General features: G+C 43.1%; 1 protein-coding gene across 1 annotated transcript in view; it reads right to left on the bottom strand.

The window, feature by feature from the left end:
* The window catches only part of LOC144494000 (uncharacterized), a 47336-nt gene extending 25524 nt beyond the window's left edge, over nt 1-21812 (bottom strand). The window contains exons 1-5 of the mRNA XM_078213573.1: nt 21686-21812; nt 14242-14811; nt 4845-4967; nt 3204-3326; nt 421-543 (exon numbers count right to left, since the gene is read on the bottom strand). Coding sequence (XP_078069699.1) covers nt 421-543; nt 3204-3326; nt 4845-4967; nt 14242-14811; nt 21686-21812 — 1066 coding nt within the window. The remainder of the gene's footprint in view (nt 1-420; nt 544-3203; nt 3327-4844; nt 4968-14241; nt 14812-21685) is intronic.
* Between the last annotated feature and the right edge of the window lie 1162 nt (nt 21813-22974).

A 22974-nucleotide genomic window follows, 5' to 3' on the forward strand; every position in this document is an offset into this window, starting at 1 on the left:
GGCAGTGAGTTACCTGGATAACAAAATGTCAAAGACAATGGGCAGGATCCTCCCTCCATTCACACTAGTGGGATTCTCTGGTCCCACTGCAGTGATCAGAGATTTGGCTGAGCACTAAATTCTCCGTCCTCACTGTCAGCGGCAATGGGATATGAACGGCAGGAGAATTCAGGCCAATGTGTTCTGAAACTGGTAGAATATCATTTGCTATTAACAGCAATGTTGATTTGTAAATTGAACCACTAGTTTCATTAGGAATCAGAACAATAGTTCCTGCATTGACTTTCAACCTCGGAACCATAGATCGTAATATCCAGACTGATGCAACAATTCACGAGGCATGGATGTGATGACTTTGCTGGTATTTGGTGGTTGTGACTATTAAATTCAGGACAGGTAACACAATGGTTACGGGCTTACGTGAGCATGTTTTCTGGTCCTCATTCAGTACAAAACCTGGACGGCATCTGCAGTAATAGGATGTTGCTGTGCTCTCACATATTTGCTCACAGTCGTGGTTTCCAGCGGTGCACATATCGTTACCTGAAAGTATGTTATTCAAATTAATGTATATTATCCATAAAAATTGGTGAAGAAACATAACCTGAAATTTATTGCTGTATTTTAATGGTGATTAACACCCCAACACAAATGCTAGCATTACCCAGATATAAGGGTTTCTTATAATTTAATGCAGGTAATGGGAACAAAGTTATGATTCATGCCCTGAAAAAGTGGTGGACCTCATTAGAGATTATTTGTAAAACTGAGTTACTTGCTAAGCTATTTCAGAGGGCAGTAAAATCGACCAGATTTGGCGCAAAACAGACATGCTCGGCAAAAGGTCTGTTTCGGACGCTCCAGCTGCTGAAGAGGTAAGTTCAGCGCTTCCAATGGCTCTCTGACTCATTTGGTAGCAAAAGCCACACAAGCTTTCGGAGCTGCAAGCCCCTTCTTCAGGTGAGTGGGAATTCTGTTCACAAACAGAGCATATAAAGACACAACCTCAATTTACATGAATAATGGTTGGAATGCGAATACTTACAACTAATCAAGTCTTTAAGCAGCGTAGTCTGTGTTGTAGGTTGACCTGAGTGGGTTCGTGATCTGTAGTCCTTTCGGTATTTTGTCTGCTTTCTTGCATCTTTGTAGAAACTTGATGTCTGTGTCGTTGTTAAACTTCTTACTGTGTTTACCCCAGTCCAACGCCGGCATCTCCACATCATGACTACCATAGACACCACAAACTGCCGGCTCCAAGTGGAGAGGATCTCCAAGAAGATCGTGCATATCGACACAGACATCAAGTTTCTACAAAGATGCAAGAAAGCAGACAAAATACCGAAAGGACTACGGATCACGAACCCACTCAGGTCAACCTACAACACAGACTACGCTGCTTAAAGACTTGATTAGTTGTAAGTATTCGCATTCCAACCATTATTCATGTAAATTGAGTCTGTGTCTTTATATGCTCTGTTTGTGAACAGAATTCCCACTCACCTGAAGAAGGGGCTTGCAGCTCCGAAAGCTTGTGTGGCTTTTGCTACCAAATAAACCTGTTGGACTTTAACCTGGTGTTGTTAAACTTCTTACTGTCTCTGACTCAGATCAGTGGTGGAAGGGGGAGGGAGGCGGGTCAGATCATTCTCTGGTGGCGGGAGGAGGGTTGGAAGAAAGGAGGCCCGATCATTTTCTGGTGGGGGGGGCGAGGAGGAGGCGGGTCAGATGTATCTCTGGTGGATGGGAGGGAGGGAGCACAGATTGCTCTCTGGTGGGGGAGGGGGGTGCAGGAGGGCAGAGGGAGGTCAGATCATTGTCTGGTGGGGGTGGGGGGAGGGAGGAGGGAGGCCAGATCGTTGTCTGGTGGGGGGGAGGTGGGTCAGATCATTCTCTGTAGTGGGGGGAGGGAGGAGAGAGGCCCGATCGTTGGCTGGTGGGGGGCGGGGGGGGGGGGGGTGCTTTATCCGCTTTTTGCGACCCGCGAGCGATGTGACAGCGGCGCGATTTTCGATTTTTTTTCTAACTGCGCATGCGCAGTTCAGAGTTCTGATCGTTTCAGGTGCGCTAAGCCCCGCCCACAGTGCAATTCAGACCCGCAATTTTTTTTCAGGCAATGTGCGTCTGGGGGCGCCTGAAAGCAGATTTCCAAGTCGGATCTGAATGTGCCCAGATTCAGCACTTAGAATGAAAATGGTAAAATCAGGCCCTTGATCTGATACTTGCAGCCACCAGCTCAGACAGTGGCATTGCACTTAGTTTAGAAAGGGATTAGCATATAGTGAGTCACTGGGCATGAGTGGGCTATAATCAGGCCAGGATGAAAGTTTAGTTAAATTGCCAGCTCATTGAGGGTGAGATTATTGATGAGATTCATTACAGAAGATTCATGAACATGTTGGTGGACGACATACAGGACAGCATTGATGGACATACACATCAAGATACTGGGTGCCTCATTTGCCAGACAGCCCTCTGTTACAGTTAAAAAACATGGAAGAATTCTGCTCTAACTTGACAGATGGCATGGTGTAGAGCTTGCCTTCTCCACAACCTCTGCTCCATCTGCCTGTGGTGCTGCAGAAGAGGGACTGCTACAGCTGCCCTTATAGCCTTTGTAAGGACAGGTCATCTATTGTTCTGACAACCCTGTGAAGATGCAGCAACACTCTGGCAAATGTACCAAAATATCTCCAAAAACAGCCCAGAGTACTTTTGGATGCTTTCCAATAGAAAAAGTTCCAAACATTTAGCTCACCTGCAAAAGGTGCTGGTCCTTTAATTAATGTTGCAACAGGGCCCAACCTTGTTTTTTTCCTTTTTTTTTCTTTCAGGAGTGGACAATATAGGTGTTGCCAAGACCTCCATTGTTCAAAGCTGGAAATTCAACGTCACATCAGCAGTAGGTTGGGCTGTGTGATATCAGGATAACTGCGATTGAACGCATTCTGGTGAACACAACAGCCTGCTACCAAATCATTGAAGAATAGTACATGGTGCGGCCATGTAGCACCATGAGAAGTGGCACTACATGAATGAATTTTGCAGCGAAAAACTATGCAAATGAATGAATGGTGATTATCGTTTTCAAATTGTAAGGACAAAGCAATATTTAGGCTTTTATCACCCACAACCAACTATGATCCTACAAGAAAATCCATGTTCAACATAACGTGGCAAACCCTCAATGGCAAGTGGCTTACGTGAGCAGGTTTTCTGGTCTTCGTTCAATCTAAAGCCTGGACGACACTTGCACTGAAAGCCCGTTGTGGTGTTCACACAAATTTGTTCACAGTCGTGGTTCCCAGTGGCGCACACATTCTCACCTAAAATATTTCATCAAAATTAATGTATATTATCCATAAAATTCTATGAAGAAAAGCAACTTGAAATTCATTGATGTATTTTAATTGTGGCAATAATCACAAACTGTTAATATTGGCTGTATGAAGTTTAGTTGATGTCAACTTTAACAATGAGAGGAAGAGCACGAGAATAAATGTGAAAGGGTGTAGAGAATAGTAAATGTTACCTGGATAACAAAATATCAAAGATATCAAACATTGTCCACAAGTTTTGAAACTTGTAGACAATGATCCCCAGTTTTCAGGTATGCTGCACTGATTTGCAAACTGAACCACTCGGCTTTTTAGAAATCAGTTCCAGCAGTTCCAATATTTTCTTCTAATCCTTGAGTGAGTGGATTGTAATCCAGACTGGTGCAGGAATACAGAAGACATGGATTTGATGGATTTATTACTATTTGGTGAGTATGTTAAGTAGAATGGTTTGGACAAAGAAAACGTAGCAAAATAAAAGTTGCACAAAAATAAAGACAACAAAATAAATCTATACCTATAACTCTGGTAACTGATGTATTATCAGTTATATTAACACTAGAAGATCGAAATGAGAAGGAATAACATTTAACCCATCTCACTCACCCTCTTCCTTTGGTCCACATAAAGGGCACACTCAAACATTTGCATCTTCCCTATTGGCACCAGATTCATAAAACAGCAAATGACCCAGTGAGAGATTTAATGGGAAAGTGGGATCTGTTGTACTTATTCTATCAATATGAAATCAAAAGTGTTGTTTTATACTTCTTGATTTTTCCCTGGAGTGGAGCATTAAATAACTATCGGGATGTATCTAAAAATACATTGGGCTGAATGATGAAGTCCTGTGACCAAGCTAAAAGTGGGAGCTGACCCTGTTTGGACTGGCAACGGGACTCTGGTGGCTTGGTAAGCACTGGTGGCATTGTTCCTGCACAGTTGGCCTTTGTTTCCAGGGGGCTGGGGATGGTGCCCCATGGACATGGTGTGCCCATCAAAGAGGGCCCCCCATAACCTGCCAGGAGGCCATCAGCTGTCTCGACGTGGGCAAGACGCTTGCGGAGGCTGGAAGTGATCCTTAATTGGTCTCTCAGTGAGCCACAGGGCCGCTAATCTTCCCGCCAGTAGCAGTATGGCATAGCAGTGGAGAGACAATATGCCCCCCCCCCCCCAATTTCTTTATCTTCCATTTTGCTTACCCTCCCACCTCCCAGCTTGTCGCTAATGATCTGGGAAAGTTCAGCCCATTTTCTTACCTTGGGAAATTCATTCAATATCTTTTTAGTGTAAAACCTATTGGCAAATAGAACAATTATCAGTACCTACGCTCATAGTACAGGTACAAAAAGGTTATTAAATCTTGCCAAGAACTGTGAAAAGGGAAAAGAATGTTTGCTAATGATTTTCATAGGGACTAAGGCATGTTCATTCCACCCATGACCAACTATAACCTCTCAGACCTTCATAAAATGGCAAAACCCCCCCCAGTGGTAAGTAGCTTACGTGAGCAGGTTTTCTTGTCTTCATTCAATATAAAACCGGGACGGCATCTGCAGTAATAGGATGTTGTAGTGCTCACACATATTTGCTGACAGTCGTGGTTTCCAATGGCGCACATATCCACACCTGAAACAGATATTTTTTAAAGGCTTTGACAGCAATATTAGATGGAAATAGAGCCTATATTAAAAACACAGATAATACAAATAGATTTCTTATTGGTTTATCAACAATAAATGTGATTTATGAAATCAGTATTATGTAGCTCTTACGTAGTAAATATGTTAATCAGGGCTCTTAGGTCAGCCAATTATATCACTCACTGTAAATTTGAACAAATGTACCTGCAAACCCCTTTTAATGTAAGTATAAATAAATAAACAACAATGTGCTCTCACCGCATTCCCCTTGTGTGGACAATCCATTCAATAATATTTTAGCAAAAGGGATCTTTCATGTTTTTACTGATACTTTGTAGGCACAACATTATTAAGATGATGCTATTATGGGAAATGTCAGTTTATTTATGTTCTATCTATTCAATCTTTGCAAAATTATTTGAAAGTTAAATTTAATGATTTATAATTTGATGATCTGTGTTCTTTCCCTTTTTTTGTCTTTTCTATATTTGCTCAGGGGATGTGATATCCCTGGCAAGGTTAGCATTGATTGCCCATCCCTAATTGTCCTTGAGAAGGTGGTGGTGAGACACCTTCTGGAACTGCTGCAGTCCATCTGGTGTAGATAGGTACACCCACAGAGATTTTAGGAAGGAAGTTCTGGGATTTTGACCTGGCAGCAGTGAAGGAATAGTGATGTAGTTCCAAGTCAAGGATACTGTGTGATTTACAGGTGATGGTGTTCCCATATATTTGCTGTCCTTGACTTTCTAGATCACATGTTCCAGGAGATGCTGTTGATAATATTGATGAGTTGCTGCAGTGTATCTTGTAGATGGTATACACTGCTGCCACTTTGCATTGGTGCGGGAGGGTGTGAATGCTTAAGGTGGATGGGATACCAGTCAAGTGTGCTGGTTTGTTCGAGATGGTGTTGAATTTCTTATGTGCTATTCGAGCTTCATTCATCCAGTTAAATGGAGAGTATTCCATCACACCTCTGACTTGTGCCTTGTAGAAAGGCTTTAGGAGTCAGGTGAGTTACATACAGCAGAGTATCCAGACTCTGATCGTCACTTGTAGCAAAATATTTATGTGGCTTATCCAGTTACGTTTCTGGTCAATGGTAACCCCAAGGATGTTGATGGTTGAGGATTCATCAATAGTAATATTACTGAATATCAAGAAGAGATAGTTAAACTTTATCTTGTTGTAGATTGTCATTATCTAGCACTAGTGAGACACTATAGTTACTTGCCATTTGTCAGCCCACAGCTAAGTGTTGTCCAGGACTTGCTACATGTGGACATAGACTATTGCATTGTTTGAGGAGTTGCAAATTGAACTGAACACTGTGCAATTATAAAGCACCCCTGTTCTGACCTTATGCTGAAGGGAGGATTACCAATGAAAGAACTGAAGATGGTTAGGCCTAGGACTCTGCCCTGAGGAACTCCTGCAGTCTTGGGGCTAAGATGATAGGCCTCTAATAACCACAACTTTTGTCCTTTGCGCTAGGTATTTTAGGAGTATTTTTAATTATCAGTATAATATTCATTAAGACGTGATGATTACAGTTATTAATAAAAATGCGATCATGTTCAGTATGAATGTTTATTGACAAGGTATGGAATAATGCATTTATTGACCCAGTATTTAATATGATTAAGCTGTACAATATTAATCATTTAACTTCTAGCAAGCAATCCTGTGTTGTTTTATCTGCTGTCAGACATTAAACACTCACAGAATCATGGAAAAGATATGGCACAGGGGGAGGCCTTGGGACCATCATGCCTGTGATGGCGCTCAGCCTCATTACCGCATGCCTTGTTGAAAAAAAACATCTAATTGGTCCCACTGCTCTGCCCCTTCTCCATAGCAATACTGATTTTCCCTCTCAAGTATTTATCTGATTGCCTTCTGGATGTTACGGTTGAATCTTCTATACTGCTCTTTCAGGCCATGCCCTTTCAGAACATAACTAGATGTGTAGAAAAAGTTTTCCTAATCTCCTCTTTGATTCTTTAAACAATTATCTTAAATCTACATCTTCTGCTAATCAGCCCATTTCACAGTGGAAACAATTTCTCCTTAGTTACTTCATGAGAGCGTTTAATAATTTTGAAAACTATAATAAGCCCCCCGTCCCCCCCCCCAAAGAGCCACTGATCAATCAGGGGCTGGCAATACAACTGGGAGCAGTGGATACTGCCCATAGTGCCCCAGGGTCTTTACCAGAGATTGGCGGTAGGTCAGGTGAGTTGGACGTAAGGCCGTGGGAGGGGTAGGGGTGGTGCTTTGAAGGGGGCTCCCTAGAAGGTTGCAGACAAACCCAAGAGGGTCAATCGGTTCGCTTTCTGGAGGCACAGGTAAGTCATGCCACTTGTATTCAACCCTGAGCCATCACGAAATTCCAGTGTCTTAGGGATAATTGGCGTCAATTGGTTGTAATGTCTCACTATAGTGTCTCACTAGTGCTAGAATCATAGAATCCTACAATGCAGAAGGAGGCCATTCAGTCCATCAAGTCATCACCGACCACAATCCCACCCAAGCCCTATCCACATAACCGCATGCGTTTGCCCCAGATAGTTCCCCTGATACTAAGGGGCAATTTAGCATGGCCAATCCACCTAACCTGGACATCTTTGGACTGTGGGAGGAAACCAGAGCACCTGGCGGAAACCCATGCAGACACGAGGAGAATGTGCAAACTCCACACAGTCACCCAAGCTCAGAATCGAACCCAGGTCCCTGGCGCTGTGAGGCAGCAGTGCTAAGCGCTGTGAGGCAGCAGTGCTAACCACTGTGCCACCATGCCGCCCCACTGACATCTACAACAAGATAAAATTTAACTATCTCTTCTTGACATCCAGTGATATTACTACTGATAAATCCTCAATCAATACATTTTCCACACACTAGGCAAACTATTCAATTATGACAGCACCATCCTCAAAAAACCTCACAAGCTTGTTTGGAGAACATCGACACACTACATTCAGCAGGAAGCTGTGACCAGAGGAATCTGAGTATGCAAACTCTGTCCCCGATGGAAGGAAATGTGCCTTTATGGGCAGGGGAAGTGTCTTGTGGCAGCACTAGAGGAAAATGTTATCCAAGGCTTCTTTATCCTTTTCACTTTCTTACTTTATCGCACCTTACAAGCTGCAGCTGCTTCCAGCAGTCACTCATCCCACTTTGCTCTCATTCACACGAAAACCTAAGCCTTGACCTGTTCTTTCATTCTGGGTCCTAAAAGTGTTGGCACCCACAGTACACTTCAGAGAGGGGAAGTCATCCTTCCGATAGTTACATCATCATTCAGTCTGGCCCCTGCAAGCAGGAGCTTAGATATTGGAACCATGCATACTTTAGAGGCAAGACTAATGGAGGGATCTTCAAATGGTGAACTGCAGAGTGCAGGATCTAGGAGGCTTGCTGGATGTTGCATACTTGCAGCAGTCTCAGATGTTGACTTTGAGGGCCCAGGTTCTGGAGAATGGAAACTTGCCAGCGAACTTCTGTGTAATGGCTCAGAGCATGAACAGGATCTAGCTCCAACTTGTGTCAGGGTTTCACCAATAGAATGGAAACTATTCTGTCCAACATGGAGTGAGTGGTCAGTCACATTGACTTTTGAGGGTCTGTAATGGCAGGAGCTTCCACAATGTTTTCGGCTTGTGAAAGAGTTACCTATGGAGATCTTTCAGGATGATCGTGTGCCTGTTCCATAGCATTCACTCCACCAGTGCCATCGTTAGTGCCACACAACCAGCTGGGCCAGAGTGCCCAGTCCAAGTTAAGCTGCAAACAAGCACTTGGGGTCCAGATCTGATCAAAGTTAAACCGGCCATCTGCAGTGTCCCCAATAGAAACTCAGCAGCCTTTTGATTCCCAAGCTGTAACCACTGGGGGACACTTCCTCAAAGAACTTGAATAGGTAAATGAACACACGATTACAGGGGGCTCATGGATAATTTTTAATTGTTCCTGCTAAATATTGTAAAGCAGATAGAATTTAGCTGTTGTTTTTGTTCAAAATTTGTGCTTGTGTTAATGGCCGAAATCTTCCATTCTTCTTTGCGGCTGGGATTTTCTAGTGCCGCTGAAAGTGGATGGAGTTTGACTGGAATGCCAAATTTTCCATTCTTGCTTGCAAGGGGTCCCGTACAGATGAGACTGGAAAATTCCACCAGATACTTGTAGTCAATTGAGAGCAAGATTTGTAATGCTGAACTAAAGGAGGATCTTTTAAAATTTGGTCATGGGATATAGGTGTCACTGGCTAGGTCAGCATTCATTGCCTATTTCCCATCCTTAATTGCCCTTGAGAAGGAACTGCTGCAGTCAATGTGTTGTAGGAACATCCACAATGCTTTGGATGGTAGTTGTAAGGTCAACCATGATAAGGTAGGATATTTTGGGGATGAGAGAGATGGTTCATGTAAATATCTCTGCGTTCTAGCATCTAGGGGCTCTACCGAATGGCACTGTCACTGGGGAGGCAGTGGCTGCTGCTGATGTGACACTCAGCCAAGATCATCACTGGATCCCAGGCTAGAGATGAGTGATGGCAGGAGGGAAGGTCACAGGGTGGGCAAGGGGTGGAGGTCAGTAGAAAGGGCAGAGGGTGGCTCTCAGCAGTTACCACCCCCCCCCCCCCTCCAACCCCCACCCAGTGTCTGGTGCTTTTGAATGAGAGACTTCCTCTGCCGGGAGCCCACAAGAAACCCTACACAGGTTTGCTTGTCATCCTCACTACATTGCAAACCCCCTACCTGCTACTGGGCTAATAACAGCAGCGGGAGAGGGGGATTGAGCCCTTAAGTGGCAGCAGCAATTTGCAGTGGGATGGAGCTGGAAGGCCACCCACAGACCTTCCCGCCACAGACTTAATCAGGATGGAGGTTGGAAGATGGCAGTTCCCTCACCCACCACCACTCCGTCCGATTAAATGTGCCCAATACCAGATGCACCATGGGGAAGGGCAGACGTTTCTACCCAATGTGCCGGCGGCGGGGGGGGGGGGGGGGCGGGGTGCTGGGGGGCGTTGGGACCAGAGAGGCGGTCGGAGCTGCCAAGGGGGTGGGGTGGGCGGCGGAGGGTACGTCAGGGTTTGCCCAGGCAGGGAGGTCCAGGAGGGTTTACGGGGCTGGTCAGCGATCGGGAGGCCGGAAGTGCAGGGTCACTGCGCAAGCGCTGATCTCCGCTTTGACAGATTGGCACATGCGCAGTGTCCCGCTCAGTGCCATGCTGCCGCCTCTTGGGCGGGAATTTCAGAGGGAATCCCGCCAGGGCACTCTTTGTTGCACAGAGTGTCAGAGATTCAATCTGAAAATCACGCCAAAAAAATTGGCGGGCGTTACTCCCATTTTCACGTGAATTGGGGACATGAAGTTTTTCTGGGAGAATCCCGGCCAATTAATATAATTCGCAACTGAGTTGTTAATGGACTGAATGTCATCAAAAATTCTCCAAAGTTAACCAGCAGCCTAAAAGGATGGAGCAGCAACTCAGTCATATGTAGTGGATGAGCCTTGAATTTGAGATTCTGAAGAATCATTCTTTAGGATTGTCATCTCTGGTTGGACATATTCCTGTCCAATTGTCATCAAATGATCTCCTGCCTCCCACCATCCCATCCAACCTCACACTCCTGACATTGATGGCCCACCATGGTCAAACTCAGTGCTCCACTTTCTCAACCAATTGGAAAGTGGATGGCTTTTTTCTTGCGGATGATTCATGACAGTCAATCAAACAGACTTTTCTTCAATATCTGAGATTTTTTATGACTAATGAACAAAAGTGTTCAAAGAAAAATTTATAAAAATACAATTTTTTTGGCCCCTTTGCTTTCTTTCTTGGATGGTTCACACCAATGACTTGGAATTAACCTGTAATTTCTTAAGCTTCCAGGACAATCCTGAAGAGCTGAAAACTCAATCATTTCTGCCTGTTACCACCATGAGTTCCCAAGCAAGCCTATCACCTGGTGAGTCAGGCACAATGACAAATCAATTTCACAAAGGCATCTATGGTTATAGATTGGGGATTTTCACAGTAAATATAAATCTACTTGTGACTAATAAATACATTTTACTTTAACTTTACTTTTAAGTATTATAACAATGCTTAGCAATACTTCCAGTTCGGGTGCTAGGTACCTATGTAGGAGCCTTAACCAAAATGGCGGCTGCCAAACTTGAAGCTCAGAATGAATGCATACATGCCACCCACTAAACTGGACCATTAGGCACCCATTTTAGCTCTTTAAAACAAGCATTGCATGATTGAATTTCTAGGCCAATGGTTTAACAAATTATTTGTTTTGAAATTAGATTATTTTTCACATAGAATCTTTAGAGCTCATCATATGACTTTGATTAGATGTTGGCCCAGGATGAATTGCATTTATTTTTGAGTAGGCATTTGGAAGTATAATTTGAAACTCATTAGTATCAGAATCTGTTGTCAGAACTTATCCTGATATCAGAGCAAACAGAAGAGAAACACACTGATGGAGATGTTAAGCCCACCACCTCAAAGTCAATTCGGGCATTGACACACAATTTACATTCCACCGTTTTGGCTGCAAAGCTGAGAGTGCTCCACATCAGCCATGAAACAATGGTGGAGCAGACCCAAAGGGCCAAATGGCCTAATTCTGCTCCTGTATCTTATGGTCTTGCGTAACTCTAAACTTAAATTAGCATTTAAGTAATATTTGCAGCACATATGCCCAGTGAAAATTTATTTTAGAAATTGATGGCCTAGAATTTCCTTGGAGCTGTCTTCACTGCTATAACTTCACCAGAAGTGCAACAAAATACTCATTATACTGTAGTTTAAATTCTGAACATAGACTCATAGATCTTACAGCAGCAATAGTCCATTCAGCCCGTTAAGCCTGTATCCAGCTCTTTAAAAGAGCTGCCAAATCCCATATCCCAGTTTTTTCCCCATAACCCTGCAAATTAGTCTCCTCCAAGTACATGTCAAATTGCCTTTTGAAAGTTCTTATTGAATGTGTTTCCTTCCACAACACTTTCACATTGTGCTTTCTTAACAACTCTCTGTGTGAAAATATTTCTTTCAATTTCCTGTCTAGTTCTTTTGCCATTTTCAATCTATATCCTCTGGTTACAAAAACCACTTGCCAAATGAAACAGTTTCTCCCAATTCCCATTATCAAAGCCCCTCATAATTTTGGATGCCTTTGCTAATGCCTTCCCTGCTTAACCTTCTCGTGTTTAAAGAGAACAATTTGAGTTTCTTCTCCAATTTCTCCATGTAACCTGGTAAACTTCCTCTATTCTCTTTCCTTGACTTCCTTTCTAAACTCTGATGGCCAATATGCATAACTAAGAACATAAGAACATAAGAAATAGGAGCAGGAGTAGGCCATCTAGCCCCTCGAGCCTGCCCCGCAATTCAATAAGATCATGGCTGATCTGACGTGGATCAGTACCACTTACCCGCCTGATCCCCATAACCCTTAATTCCCTTACCGATCAGGAATCCATCCATCCGCGCTTTAAACATATTCACCGAGGTAGCCTCCACCACCTCAGTGGGCAGAGAATTCCAGAGATTCACCACCCTCTGGGAGAAGAAGTTCCTCCTCAACTCTGTCTTAAACCAACTCCCCTTTATTTTGAGGCTGTGTCCTCTAGTTTTAACTTCCTTACTAAGTGGAAAGAATCTCTCCGCCTCCACCCTATCCAGCCCCCGCATTATCTTATAAGTCTCCAAAAGATCCCCCCTCATCCTTCTAAACTCCAACGAGTACAAACCCAATCTCCTCAGCCTCTCCTCATAATCCAAACCCCTCATCTCCGGTATCAACCTGGTGAACCTTCTCTGCACTCCCTCCAATGCCAATATATCCTTCCTCATATAAGGGGACCAATACTGCACACAGTATTCCAGCTGTGGCCTCACCAATGCCCTGTACAGGTGCATCAAGACATCCCTGCTTTTATATTCTATCCCCTTCGCGATATAGGCCAACATCCCATTTGCCTTCTTGATCACCTGTTGTACCTGCAGACTGGGCTTTTGCGTCTCATGCACAAGGACCCCCAGGTCCCTTTGCACGGTAGCATGTTTTAATTTGTTTCCATTGAGATAGTAATCCCATTTGTTATTATTTCCTCCAAAGTGTATAACTAAGGTTTATACTGCATTTTTGGTGAAGTTATGGTGACAGAGTGGAGAACAGCATATCTTTAAAAATCATGCTACTAGCATAAAAAAGTATATTTATATTTTCAAACTGAAAATTAATTCTTATTTTAATATTTAATAAGTTGGCCAATTTCAGATTTTTTCAAATTCATTTGTGGGACATGGGCATCACTGGCTGGCCAGCATTTATTGCCCATCCTTAGTTGCCCTTGTTCAGAGGGCAGTTGAGAGTCAACCACATTGCTGTGGCTCTGGAGTCACATGTAGGCCAGGGTAAGGATGGCAGATTTCCTTCCCTAAAAGACATTAGTGAACCAGATGGGTTTTTCCGACAATCATTTCATGGTCATTAGTAGATTCTTAACTCCAGATATTTTTTATTGAATTCAAATTCCACAAGCTGCCAGGTCCCCAGAACATAAGCTGAATTTCTGGATTAATAGTCTAGCGATAATACCACTAGACCATCGCCTACCCTCAAGATGTGTGACTTGCTATAGGCTTGTAGTATAGTTTAGGCAATAGTATTGTTTGGGCAAGTCAGTTCCATCTATTCACTTCTGTACTCGTAAAGGAATCTATCCAAAATATCAAGTGGACATGTGAATTTGTGAAATTGAGGAATTTTCATGAGAGTTCTGCCCCTTTTCCACTCTAAATTTACCAATTTGCTGAATTTGTTTTCAGATTTTTGTGGCCCTTCTGCTAAAGTAACGATTGATGACAGGAAACCCTCCATGTAAGTTCTCCCCCAATGTCTTATTATTTCTATTTATACAGAGATGGATTCTTTAGTTCATTATGTTTTTCCCCATTTCTTGAACGCTTTATTAGATTTTTCTTCAACCTGAAATGGATGTTTTTAAAACGACTTGTTATTCTTCTGAGGAACACCCATTTTCTCTGAGAAGTTGCTTCAACTTTTTCTTTCATTCAAATAACATGATCTACAAAATCCAGATAGCAGAGCTTGCAAAGTACTATAGACAATTTTAGATAGTGTGGAAGCACAGTGCATTATTAGATTGCTACTTTATTTGCTTAATTTACATCCCCGCATTTTAGTGACAACAGAAATAGCTTACCACAAAGCGTCTCCATGAATCTAGAAGTCAGCTTTTCAATCACACCATATGTCTCCACATAGAAGACATGGTCATCCAGTGGTTCACTGGCCATTAGTCTGAGTGACTGCATGTCAGCCCTGTCCACCCCAACAGCATAGATCTCAATTCCAGCAGCCCGGGCACTTGCAGATATTTCTGCCACTTGATCCTGGGGCCTCCCATCTGTCACAATGATGGCCACTTTGGAGATACCAAGTTCCTCAGCTCTTGCTCCCGCCAACTCCAGGAAAGCCTCATTCATCGCACTCTCAATGGCCAAACCAGTCATGGTGCCAGTTGAAAGGGGCTCAATTTGTAAAACTGCCCGCTTCATGTCGTTCTTGTTATTGTAGGTGTTGAGCATGAACTCTACCTTCACAGAGCTCGCGTAGTTGATAACTGCCACTCGGGTGCTAGCAGGTCCAACATCCAATGTGTCAATCATATTAGCTAGGAAGACTTTCACCTTCTCAAACTCCTGAGATCGGACACTACGGGAACTATCAATGATAAAAACCAAATCGTGGGGTCGACTTTTACATTGTGCTTCTGTGAAAGTAAGAAATATAAAAAAGGTACACATTTGTAGAAATACAATGTTAAAAAAATACAGTGATATGGTATACATACCGTTCATTTGTGTACAAGGTGGCAAAAGGGTTGGGAGAAAGACTTCAGAAATTCACTCTACAAGGCCACCTCCTGGTAGAATCGACAACTACATTAAGACATTTGCCCGAGCAAAATTCAAAGTATTAAATTAGCAGTTTGCAATGAGAAGCATTGACAGAAAGTTAACCAAGGTCGGAACAGCAAGAATTAAGGTGTGTAATGTATGTCTTATGCAAATGTAAAAGAAATTTAAAATATTTCCTTTTTGACCTTCTCCCTGATACTTGCTGTGTTGGCATCATGACTCAACAGTGTTTCATAATAGAACTCATTCTTTCCCACTGCCTTAAAACTGTGGACTGCTTTCCTTCCTTCTACAATCTAGACTTTGAAAATCCAAAGATTATATCAAGAAATGGCTACTTCTTGATCTACTTTATCATCTTCACTACTTTTATAACAATATCAAGCACCATAGGCTTCCTCCTAATAAAAAAAAATCAAATTGCAAATCTATAAGTTAATTGCAAATCTATCATTAAAAGAATACAGTTAACTGCTATTTGTACAACACTCCAGTAGTCACATGAAAAGGTAACATGTTGGAGTGTTTAAGACTCCTTGTGGGAATGATAACTAACAGGAAACATGATCCAGTGAGTTCTACTTGCTGAAAAATGAATGGCAGGGCAATTGAGGAAAAACAAATATCCCATCCTGCAGTACCTGTTATTGATGCTTTAAAACGTTGAAAGTTTGTTCTTGGTGTGTCCTAAAACACACACATTTGAAATTCAACTTTTTTTCTTTAAACTGAATAGCCTTTTATTAACATGAGTAAATTGTATATTTCTAGAGATCACTAACATAAACTCAAGCACATAAAAAAATTCAGCTTATCAAAGTCCTGCCTGTGACAGACAAGCGCTTCTTATCACTGGTCACAATTGTGTATTTAATCTTCTGAGGGAAAGTTCTTCAAAGTACTTTCTTTTGTTTTATACGTTCATTTTCAGGCAAGCTCAGCATTTATTGCCCATCCTGAATTGCCCTTGAGAAGGTCTGGGTGGCCATCTGTGGAAATGCTGCAGTCTACATAGTAAAGATGTTCAAGGAGTCTCAGGATTTAGACCCAGTGGCAATGAAGTAATGAAGTGAAGCTCCAGACAAAATGTCATTCAATGTAACTGGTCTTCCCTAATAAATAATAATGGTTACGCAACAATTGTTGTGAGGCATTACAACAGCAAATTAAATTTATACAGTAGCTTTAACCTTTAAATTGTCCAGAACACTTCACAGAAATATCATATTTCTGTGAAGTGCGGGTTAGGTTGATTGGCCATGCTAAAATTGCCCCTTAGTGTCCTGAGATGCGTAGGTTAGAGGGATTAGCGGGTAAAATATGTAGGGATTTGGGGGTAGGGCCTGGGTGGGATTGCGGTCAGTGCAGGCTCGATGGGCCAAATGGCCTCTTTTTGCACTGCAGGGTTTCTATGATTCTATGACAGGGTCGAAATAGATGGTGAGCAGTGGTTGAAAAGTTTTGAAAGGCTCAGAGATTTATGCACTGTAGGGCCCATGTGGCTGTGAAGTTTATCACCACTGGTGTAGGAAAGGGCAGTGGAATGTGAAGGAAGCCAGAATCAGGGGGATGCAGTGAATCAGGCATAGCTATCCAGTGAAAGCTGGGATGAATGGCCACAGTAAATGGTAGGGAGGGGTGAGTATGGTACATTGAATTTTGCATCTGCAACCCCCACCCCCACACACCCACCTAATTGGTTTATTTGTATCTCTTTGTCTTTGCCCTTCCTATATTCACTGGAAGTGGGAAAACTGTCTCTCTAACTCCTTCCCCTTTCAGGGATTCACCAGTAACCCTGTCAAGCAAAACAATACATTTTCTGCAAATAACCTCCACTGGATACCATTTCGAGTGGATGTCATGCCATTAGAGTGAAGTAAGATAACAAATTACTTTTCATCGCTTGCCATTATGGAAAGCAGCAAGGGTAGTTTGGTACATGACATACTAATTTTCACCTTGGCGAATGGGATTCTAAACCGACTTGACGTCACTTAATCTTTAAGTACTGTGCTTAATCAGAACTTATTCACAATTCCTCCTGTTCATATCAGATCAGTCATGACCAACTGAACTGAGCAGATTCAATTAGCCAAATGGCCTACTTCTGCTCCTACATCTTATGGCCTATGGTCTGTCAAAAGATTGCCAATAAAATGAGGCAGAGAATGTGATGAGATTTGTACGTGCAGATGAGGATTTTGAAATCCGTGTCCTCAAGTAGAAGTTAATTGAGATTGGCGAAAGCAGAGTGATGGATGGAGACATGTTGTGGAACAGAATATGAAGTAGAGTTTTGAAAGTACAAAACTGCAGGAACATAATCCTCACCTCGATAGAATAGCTGTCAGATCTCTTTTGATGGCATGCCCAATGGTTGGTATCAAAGAGGGGAAAAAATGAGAAGGCTCACCTTCCTTTTAAATAAGTTTGACATTTTTTTAAAGTGAAGACATGACCAATCACATTTCAATTCCAGTATGTGCCAAAGAAGGATAAAAAATATGGCCATATGAAAAAGTTATTGACTCAGATTTTTCTGTTATAATAACAGTGAGGCAGACCATCTACACTCACCACTATTGCATGGTAAATCTGATAGCAAACTCTGGCATCTGTATATGTATAGTTAATTGCAGAAATGGACAAGTTGCTGTGAGATATGCTACTCTTCCACTGAGTGCACTCTTTGAGCCTTTAGAATCCCTACAGTGCAGAAGGAGGCCATTTAGCCCACTGAGTCTGCACCAACAACAATCCCACCCAGGCCCTATCTTTGTAACCCCACGTATTTACCCTTTTAATCTCCCTGACACTAATGGGGAATTCAGCATGGCCAACCAACCTAACCCACGCATCTTTGGACTGTGGGAAGAAACCGGAACACCAAGAGGAACCCACGCAGACAAAGGGAGAATATGCAAACTCCACACAGATAGTGACCCAAGGCCAGAATTGAACCCGAGTCTGTGGCGCTGTGAGGCAGCAGTGCTAACCACTGTGCCACAGAGTCTCCCTATAATCACTGCAGTGATATTACTGTAATGTCATAAACCTGCGTACTTGCCCTTTAGTTCCTCACTAAAGATAATTGAAAAGGTTTGGGCTTGTATGTCTAATAGTAAGTGAGTTTTGTAACAAAATGTTAAATCAAAGCTCTGGCGATGAAATAATATTTTTTACAAGTGTGGCATCTCATTCCCTCAGAAGTAAGTTAATGTTGCAGATTTAAAATTAAATAAATTATTAGTCTTTTGCTTTTTCTGTTTATGCCACTTTCACCCCGCCTCCTAATCTATGTATTTCTCAATCTTTATCTCGAATTTTACATATAATTTGAATTTAATTTATAGTCTGAATTTTACTGTAATAATATCACCTAGACTTTCAGTGCTGTGTTATTATACAATAGATGTGTCAGCAACTTCTGGTGTGCATGAGTGGAAATTCAGAACTTGTTGCCAGAGATAACCTGCTTCTCCCCAATCTGTATTTGCTTTCTGTAGATAGTTTCACACTAATCTGCACTGCATTATACTTCCTGCATAGCTCAGTACAGATTATTCATTTGCACTGCTTGAGGAGCCTTACTGGATCATGCCCTGTCCACAGGCACCTGAAGATGACAGAGTGCTGCAACAGAAATCCCTTGTCAGGATGCCTCCATTCTATAGCCTGGCAAAATGGTTCTTTCACCACGAACAAGAAGATCCAGACCAGCAGAAATATTTACAGCTTTTTAATGGGATCATGCCCCTCTTCTGTTGAAGGACAAGCTGGAGAACCCCGCAGAAATTCACAAGGGGAAGTTGGTGCCAGAGGCATGGTGACACAGTGGTTAGCACTGCTGCCTTAAAGCGCCAAGAACCTGGGTTTGATTCCTGCCTTGGGTGACTGTCTGTGTGGAGTTTCCACATTCTCCCTGTGTCTGTCCCTTCAGCTGCTCTGGTTTCCTTCCACAGTCCAAAGATGTGCAGTTGAGGTGGATTGGCCACGGTAAATTTCCTCTTACTGAACAAAGATGTAGGCTAGGGGGATTAGCAGGTAAATACGTTGAGGGGCGGGGGGGCGGGAAGGTGGGTAAAGACGCTCTGTTGGAGAGTCATGCAGATTCGATGGGCTGAATGGCCTCCTTCTGCACTGTAGGGATTCTATGATTCTAAGTCAGAAACTCCAGTGCAGCCTCTGGTGGTCATTTGTTTCTGTTAATGGTGAATAATCATTCATTTATGAATTTAACCTCCCTGCACTAGCTCCTATCGTTAGGCAGATCAAATGTGTCTGTCTTCCTTTCACACTGCTGAGTTTGGCTAATGCTGAACAAGGTGACCACAATTACAAAGATTTCTTTCTTTGACAAAGGTGTAGTTGCATTTGCCCTTCTCTGCTCACAGGGTGATCCTGCCAATCTTGCTATCTGATTACCGCTACATTTTCCCCAAGATTTTAAAGCTTGCGAGATAAATAGGCAATAATTTCAGAATTTGTCTTTGTGGGGTAATGGCTTAATTCCATGTGACGACGCCCTGATGTGGACTGAGAGGAGGCCGAGGGACAGCATGTCGAATCGGTTAGACTAAAGGAATAAAAGCTGGCCAGAAAGATGAGGGAAAGACAAAAGGCAGACAAGATGGTTAAAAAGGTACTCGAATGTTTGACAGTGATAAATTAGACAGAATAACAGTCTAATGGAAAGAAAGGGAGAGATGGGTGAAGTTTATTTATTAGTGTCACAAGTAGGCTTACATTAACACTGCAATGAAGTTACTTGAAAATCCCCTAGTCGCCGGCACTGTACGGGTACACTGAGGGAGAATTTAGCATGGCCAATGCACCTAACCAGCACATCTTTCGGACTGTGGGGAATCAGAGCACGCTGAGGAAACCCACGCAGACACGAGGAGAACGTGCAGACTCCACACAGACAGTGACCCAAGCCGGAAATCAAACCCGGGTCCCCAATGCTGTGAGGCAGCAGTGCTAATCACTGTGCTACCGTTTCTTGAGGTCTTTTTTGCTGCCTTATTTTCTCTTTATGCCTTCATATTGCATTCGGATAGCTGCTATATAACCATTCTCGCCCCATCTTTGTGTCTTTACCTATCACCAGCCTCTTTGACTTTTGCATCATTACATTTCTATCTTTAGTTCTGGTGAAAGCTCACTGACTTGAAACTATTAACTCCGCTTCTCTCTCCACAGATGCTGCCTGAATTGCTGAGTATTTCCAGCATTTTCTGTTTCTATTTCCGTTTTCAGCCACTGGCTGCCGTTTAAAGTTTAGAAAAAGGCTGGATTATCTGTAAATCTTCTTAAAATTTGTGAGTGTGAAAGCATAAATGCTGGAGTTGCACCGCCACTAATGTGCACTAATTGGCAGCGTGTGAGTTGCCTCTCTCAGACGACGGGCTCCAGGTTTTCCTGAAGTTGGAAGCAGTTTGCCGCACATTGGCAGGGGCACCGGGATACCAAAATGTGCATGGTAACTGGGCATGAGTACACGGGGTATTGGGGAAAATAACAGCTCTTCACCCGCTGTCTCCCATGGCTGTGTCTGGAGATTTTAAGAAAGGTGCACTTTACCCCCGGGTTTGAGATCAGAAATGAATTTCAGAAGCGATGCAGAAAACGGGCTCTCCCATCCCGAGCAAGTGTTGCAAAGATTATCGTAGTTAGTCTCCCCCCCGCGCCCCGCCCCATTACAATCGGGTATGTAGCAATGGGAAGAATTGAGTGTATCTTTACTTTTGCATTAAACCTTTTAAACAATCTGGCTTCTACTTTATTCCATCTGATCAGGAAAGTTATAAGTTTAAGATATCAAGAAATAATGTGCAGAACATGGAGGATTATCAGGTTGCTTAGAAGTGCTTAAATCAGATAATTATCCTTTACTTACAGAGGTGACCAATTACAGGAGTCGGAATTCAGACATGGAGGGTCCGGACCTCTCAAGTTCAAATGCAGATGATGAAGAAGTGATGGAGAGAAAGAGAAGGAATACAATGCCAGAATGATGCGAAGCACAATGTTTTGATTAGACATATTCAGTTATTACCCAAATTCCCCACAAATTCTTGCAATCTAACACTTCGCGGTCTGAATCTTTGTATTCTGTTGTGTTCTATTAATTCGGCATGTGAAATATTTCTTTTAAAATTGACCAATTGAGGCACAGCTGTAAATACGATTGAAAAAATAATTCAATTGCTCAACATATACAATGGAACCCAAATGAATTACAATTATAATTATAAAACTGACCAGTCAGAACCGTAGGTGGAAAAACGTAAAATTCATAATCATAATATTTGCTTCAGTGTCCAACATATTTATTTCTCAGAAAGATATTTTTCGATAAATATCCTGTTTGTGGCCAAATAGGGGGATTTAAGCAAGTTACATCTATTTGATGAGATCAACGTTTATTTAAGCGTGGTTCTCGAACAGCTTGCCTTGTAATGCCTTTATTTGGGGGGGGGGGGGGGGGTGGGGAATCTAATTGTCAAACAGACAGCCACCATTCTTTGCAAATAAACCTCGAAAACATTTTACAATGGTCAAATGTAAACAGTTGGAATTACTCATGCTCAAACGATTAGAATTGAAAGCAGAAACCACTTGTACAAAATGATAGATGACTTTTTTTTCAATCAAGGGAGTGACGAGTAAGATCTTGCGTACAGGTGAAAGAGCGAAACTTGCTATTATTTTTCAATGTACCTTGTGCAATATTACTGCGCTGTGGAAGAGCTGGTTTGGTGTATCTGACCGGCGGTGAGATCCGATTTCTCTGGGTCGGGACCCTGTAAAAACGGTAATTAAGTCCACGAACTTGGAGGATGAGCATAAGGACACAGCAGAGAACGCCACTCCACAACTGCTTCATGATGTATGTCTCTTCTTATTCTCACTGCCCTTCTCTTTCTCACAAGTATCCGTGAGTTTTGCAGTTCATTTGGAAATTGCAGCTGTCTGAATAAACTTAAAGCTCCTAGTCCGAACCACGTGTGAAATACTCAACCAATCACCAATAAAACTTATAGGCGAAAGCTCAGAATTCTGAGCACGATCGCGTTACGGTTGTTGAAACTGGGCTGGTGGACCCACCCCCTCGAACCATTGGCAAATATTCGACAAGAAATAAGGGCTTCTTGTGTTTCAGTGAGGGAGACAGTGAGGGGTGGGTGTGTTCTTACTATACGTGGGTGGGGTAGACAGTGGGTGAGAGTCTTACTTCGTGTGGGTAGGGGAAACAAGGGTCTTACTGTGTGTGGGTGGGGGAGACAGTGAGTGAGGGTCTTATTGTGTGTGGGTGGAGCAGACAGTGAGTGAGGGTCTTACTGTGTTTGGGTGGGGGAGACAGTGAGTGAGGGTCTTATTGTGTGTGGCTGGGGGAGACAGTGAGTGAGGGTCTTACTGTGTGTGGGTGGGGGAGACAGTGAGTGAGGCTCTTACTGTGTGTGGCTGGGGGAGACAGTGAGGCTCTTACTGTGTGTGGGTGAAGGAGACAGTGGGTGAGGGGTCTCAATATGTTTGGGTGGGCGAGATTGAGTGGTTTGTACTGTGTGTGGGTGAGGGAGACTGTGGGCAGGGTCTTATATGTGTGGGGCAGTGGGTGAGGCCCTTACTGTGTGTGGGTGAGGGAGACCGGTCAGGGTCTTGTGTGGGGGGTGGGCGGGAGACTGTGAACTTTGCTCTGTGTGAGGGTGGTGGGGGGAGGAATTGTGAGTGAGCGTCTTGCTGGGTGTGTGCGTGGGGGACGCTGTGGACAGGGTCTTGTGTGTGGGTGGGGAGACAGTGGATGGGGATATAGCTCTGTATCAATGAGGCATGTGGTGGTCTGAGTGTGTGTGTGTGAGGAAGTCATTGACTGGGGGTCGCTTTGTGTGAGTAAGTGAGCATGAGGGTTGTGTTTTGTTTAGGGAAATGGTTGGGGTCGCGTTTTGCGTGTGGAGAAGACGTGGGGGCCTCCGTTACATTTCGATTAAAGTTGTTCAATTCTCTTCATT

The sequence above is a fragment of the Mustelus asterias genome, chromosome 5 (assembly GCF_964213995.1).
Source record: "Mustelus asterias chromosome 5, sMusAst1.hap1.1, whole genome shotgun sequence".
Classification (NCBI taxonomy): Eukaryota; Metazoa; Chordata; class Chondrichthyes; order Carcharhiniformes; family Triakidae; genus Mustelus; species Mustelus asterias.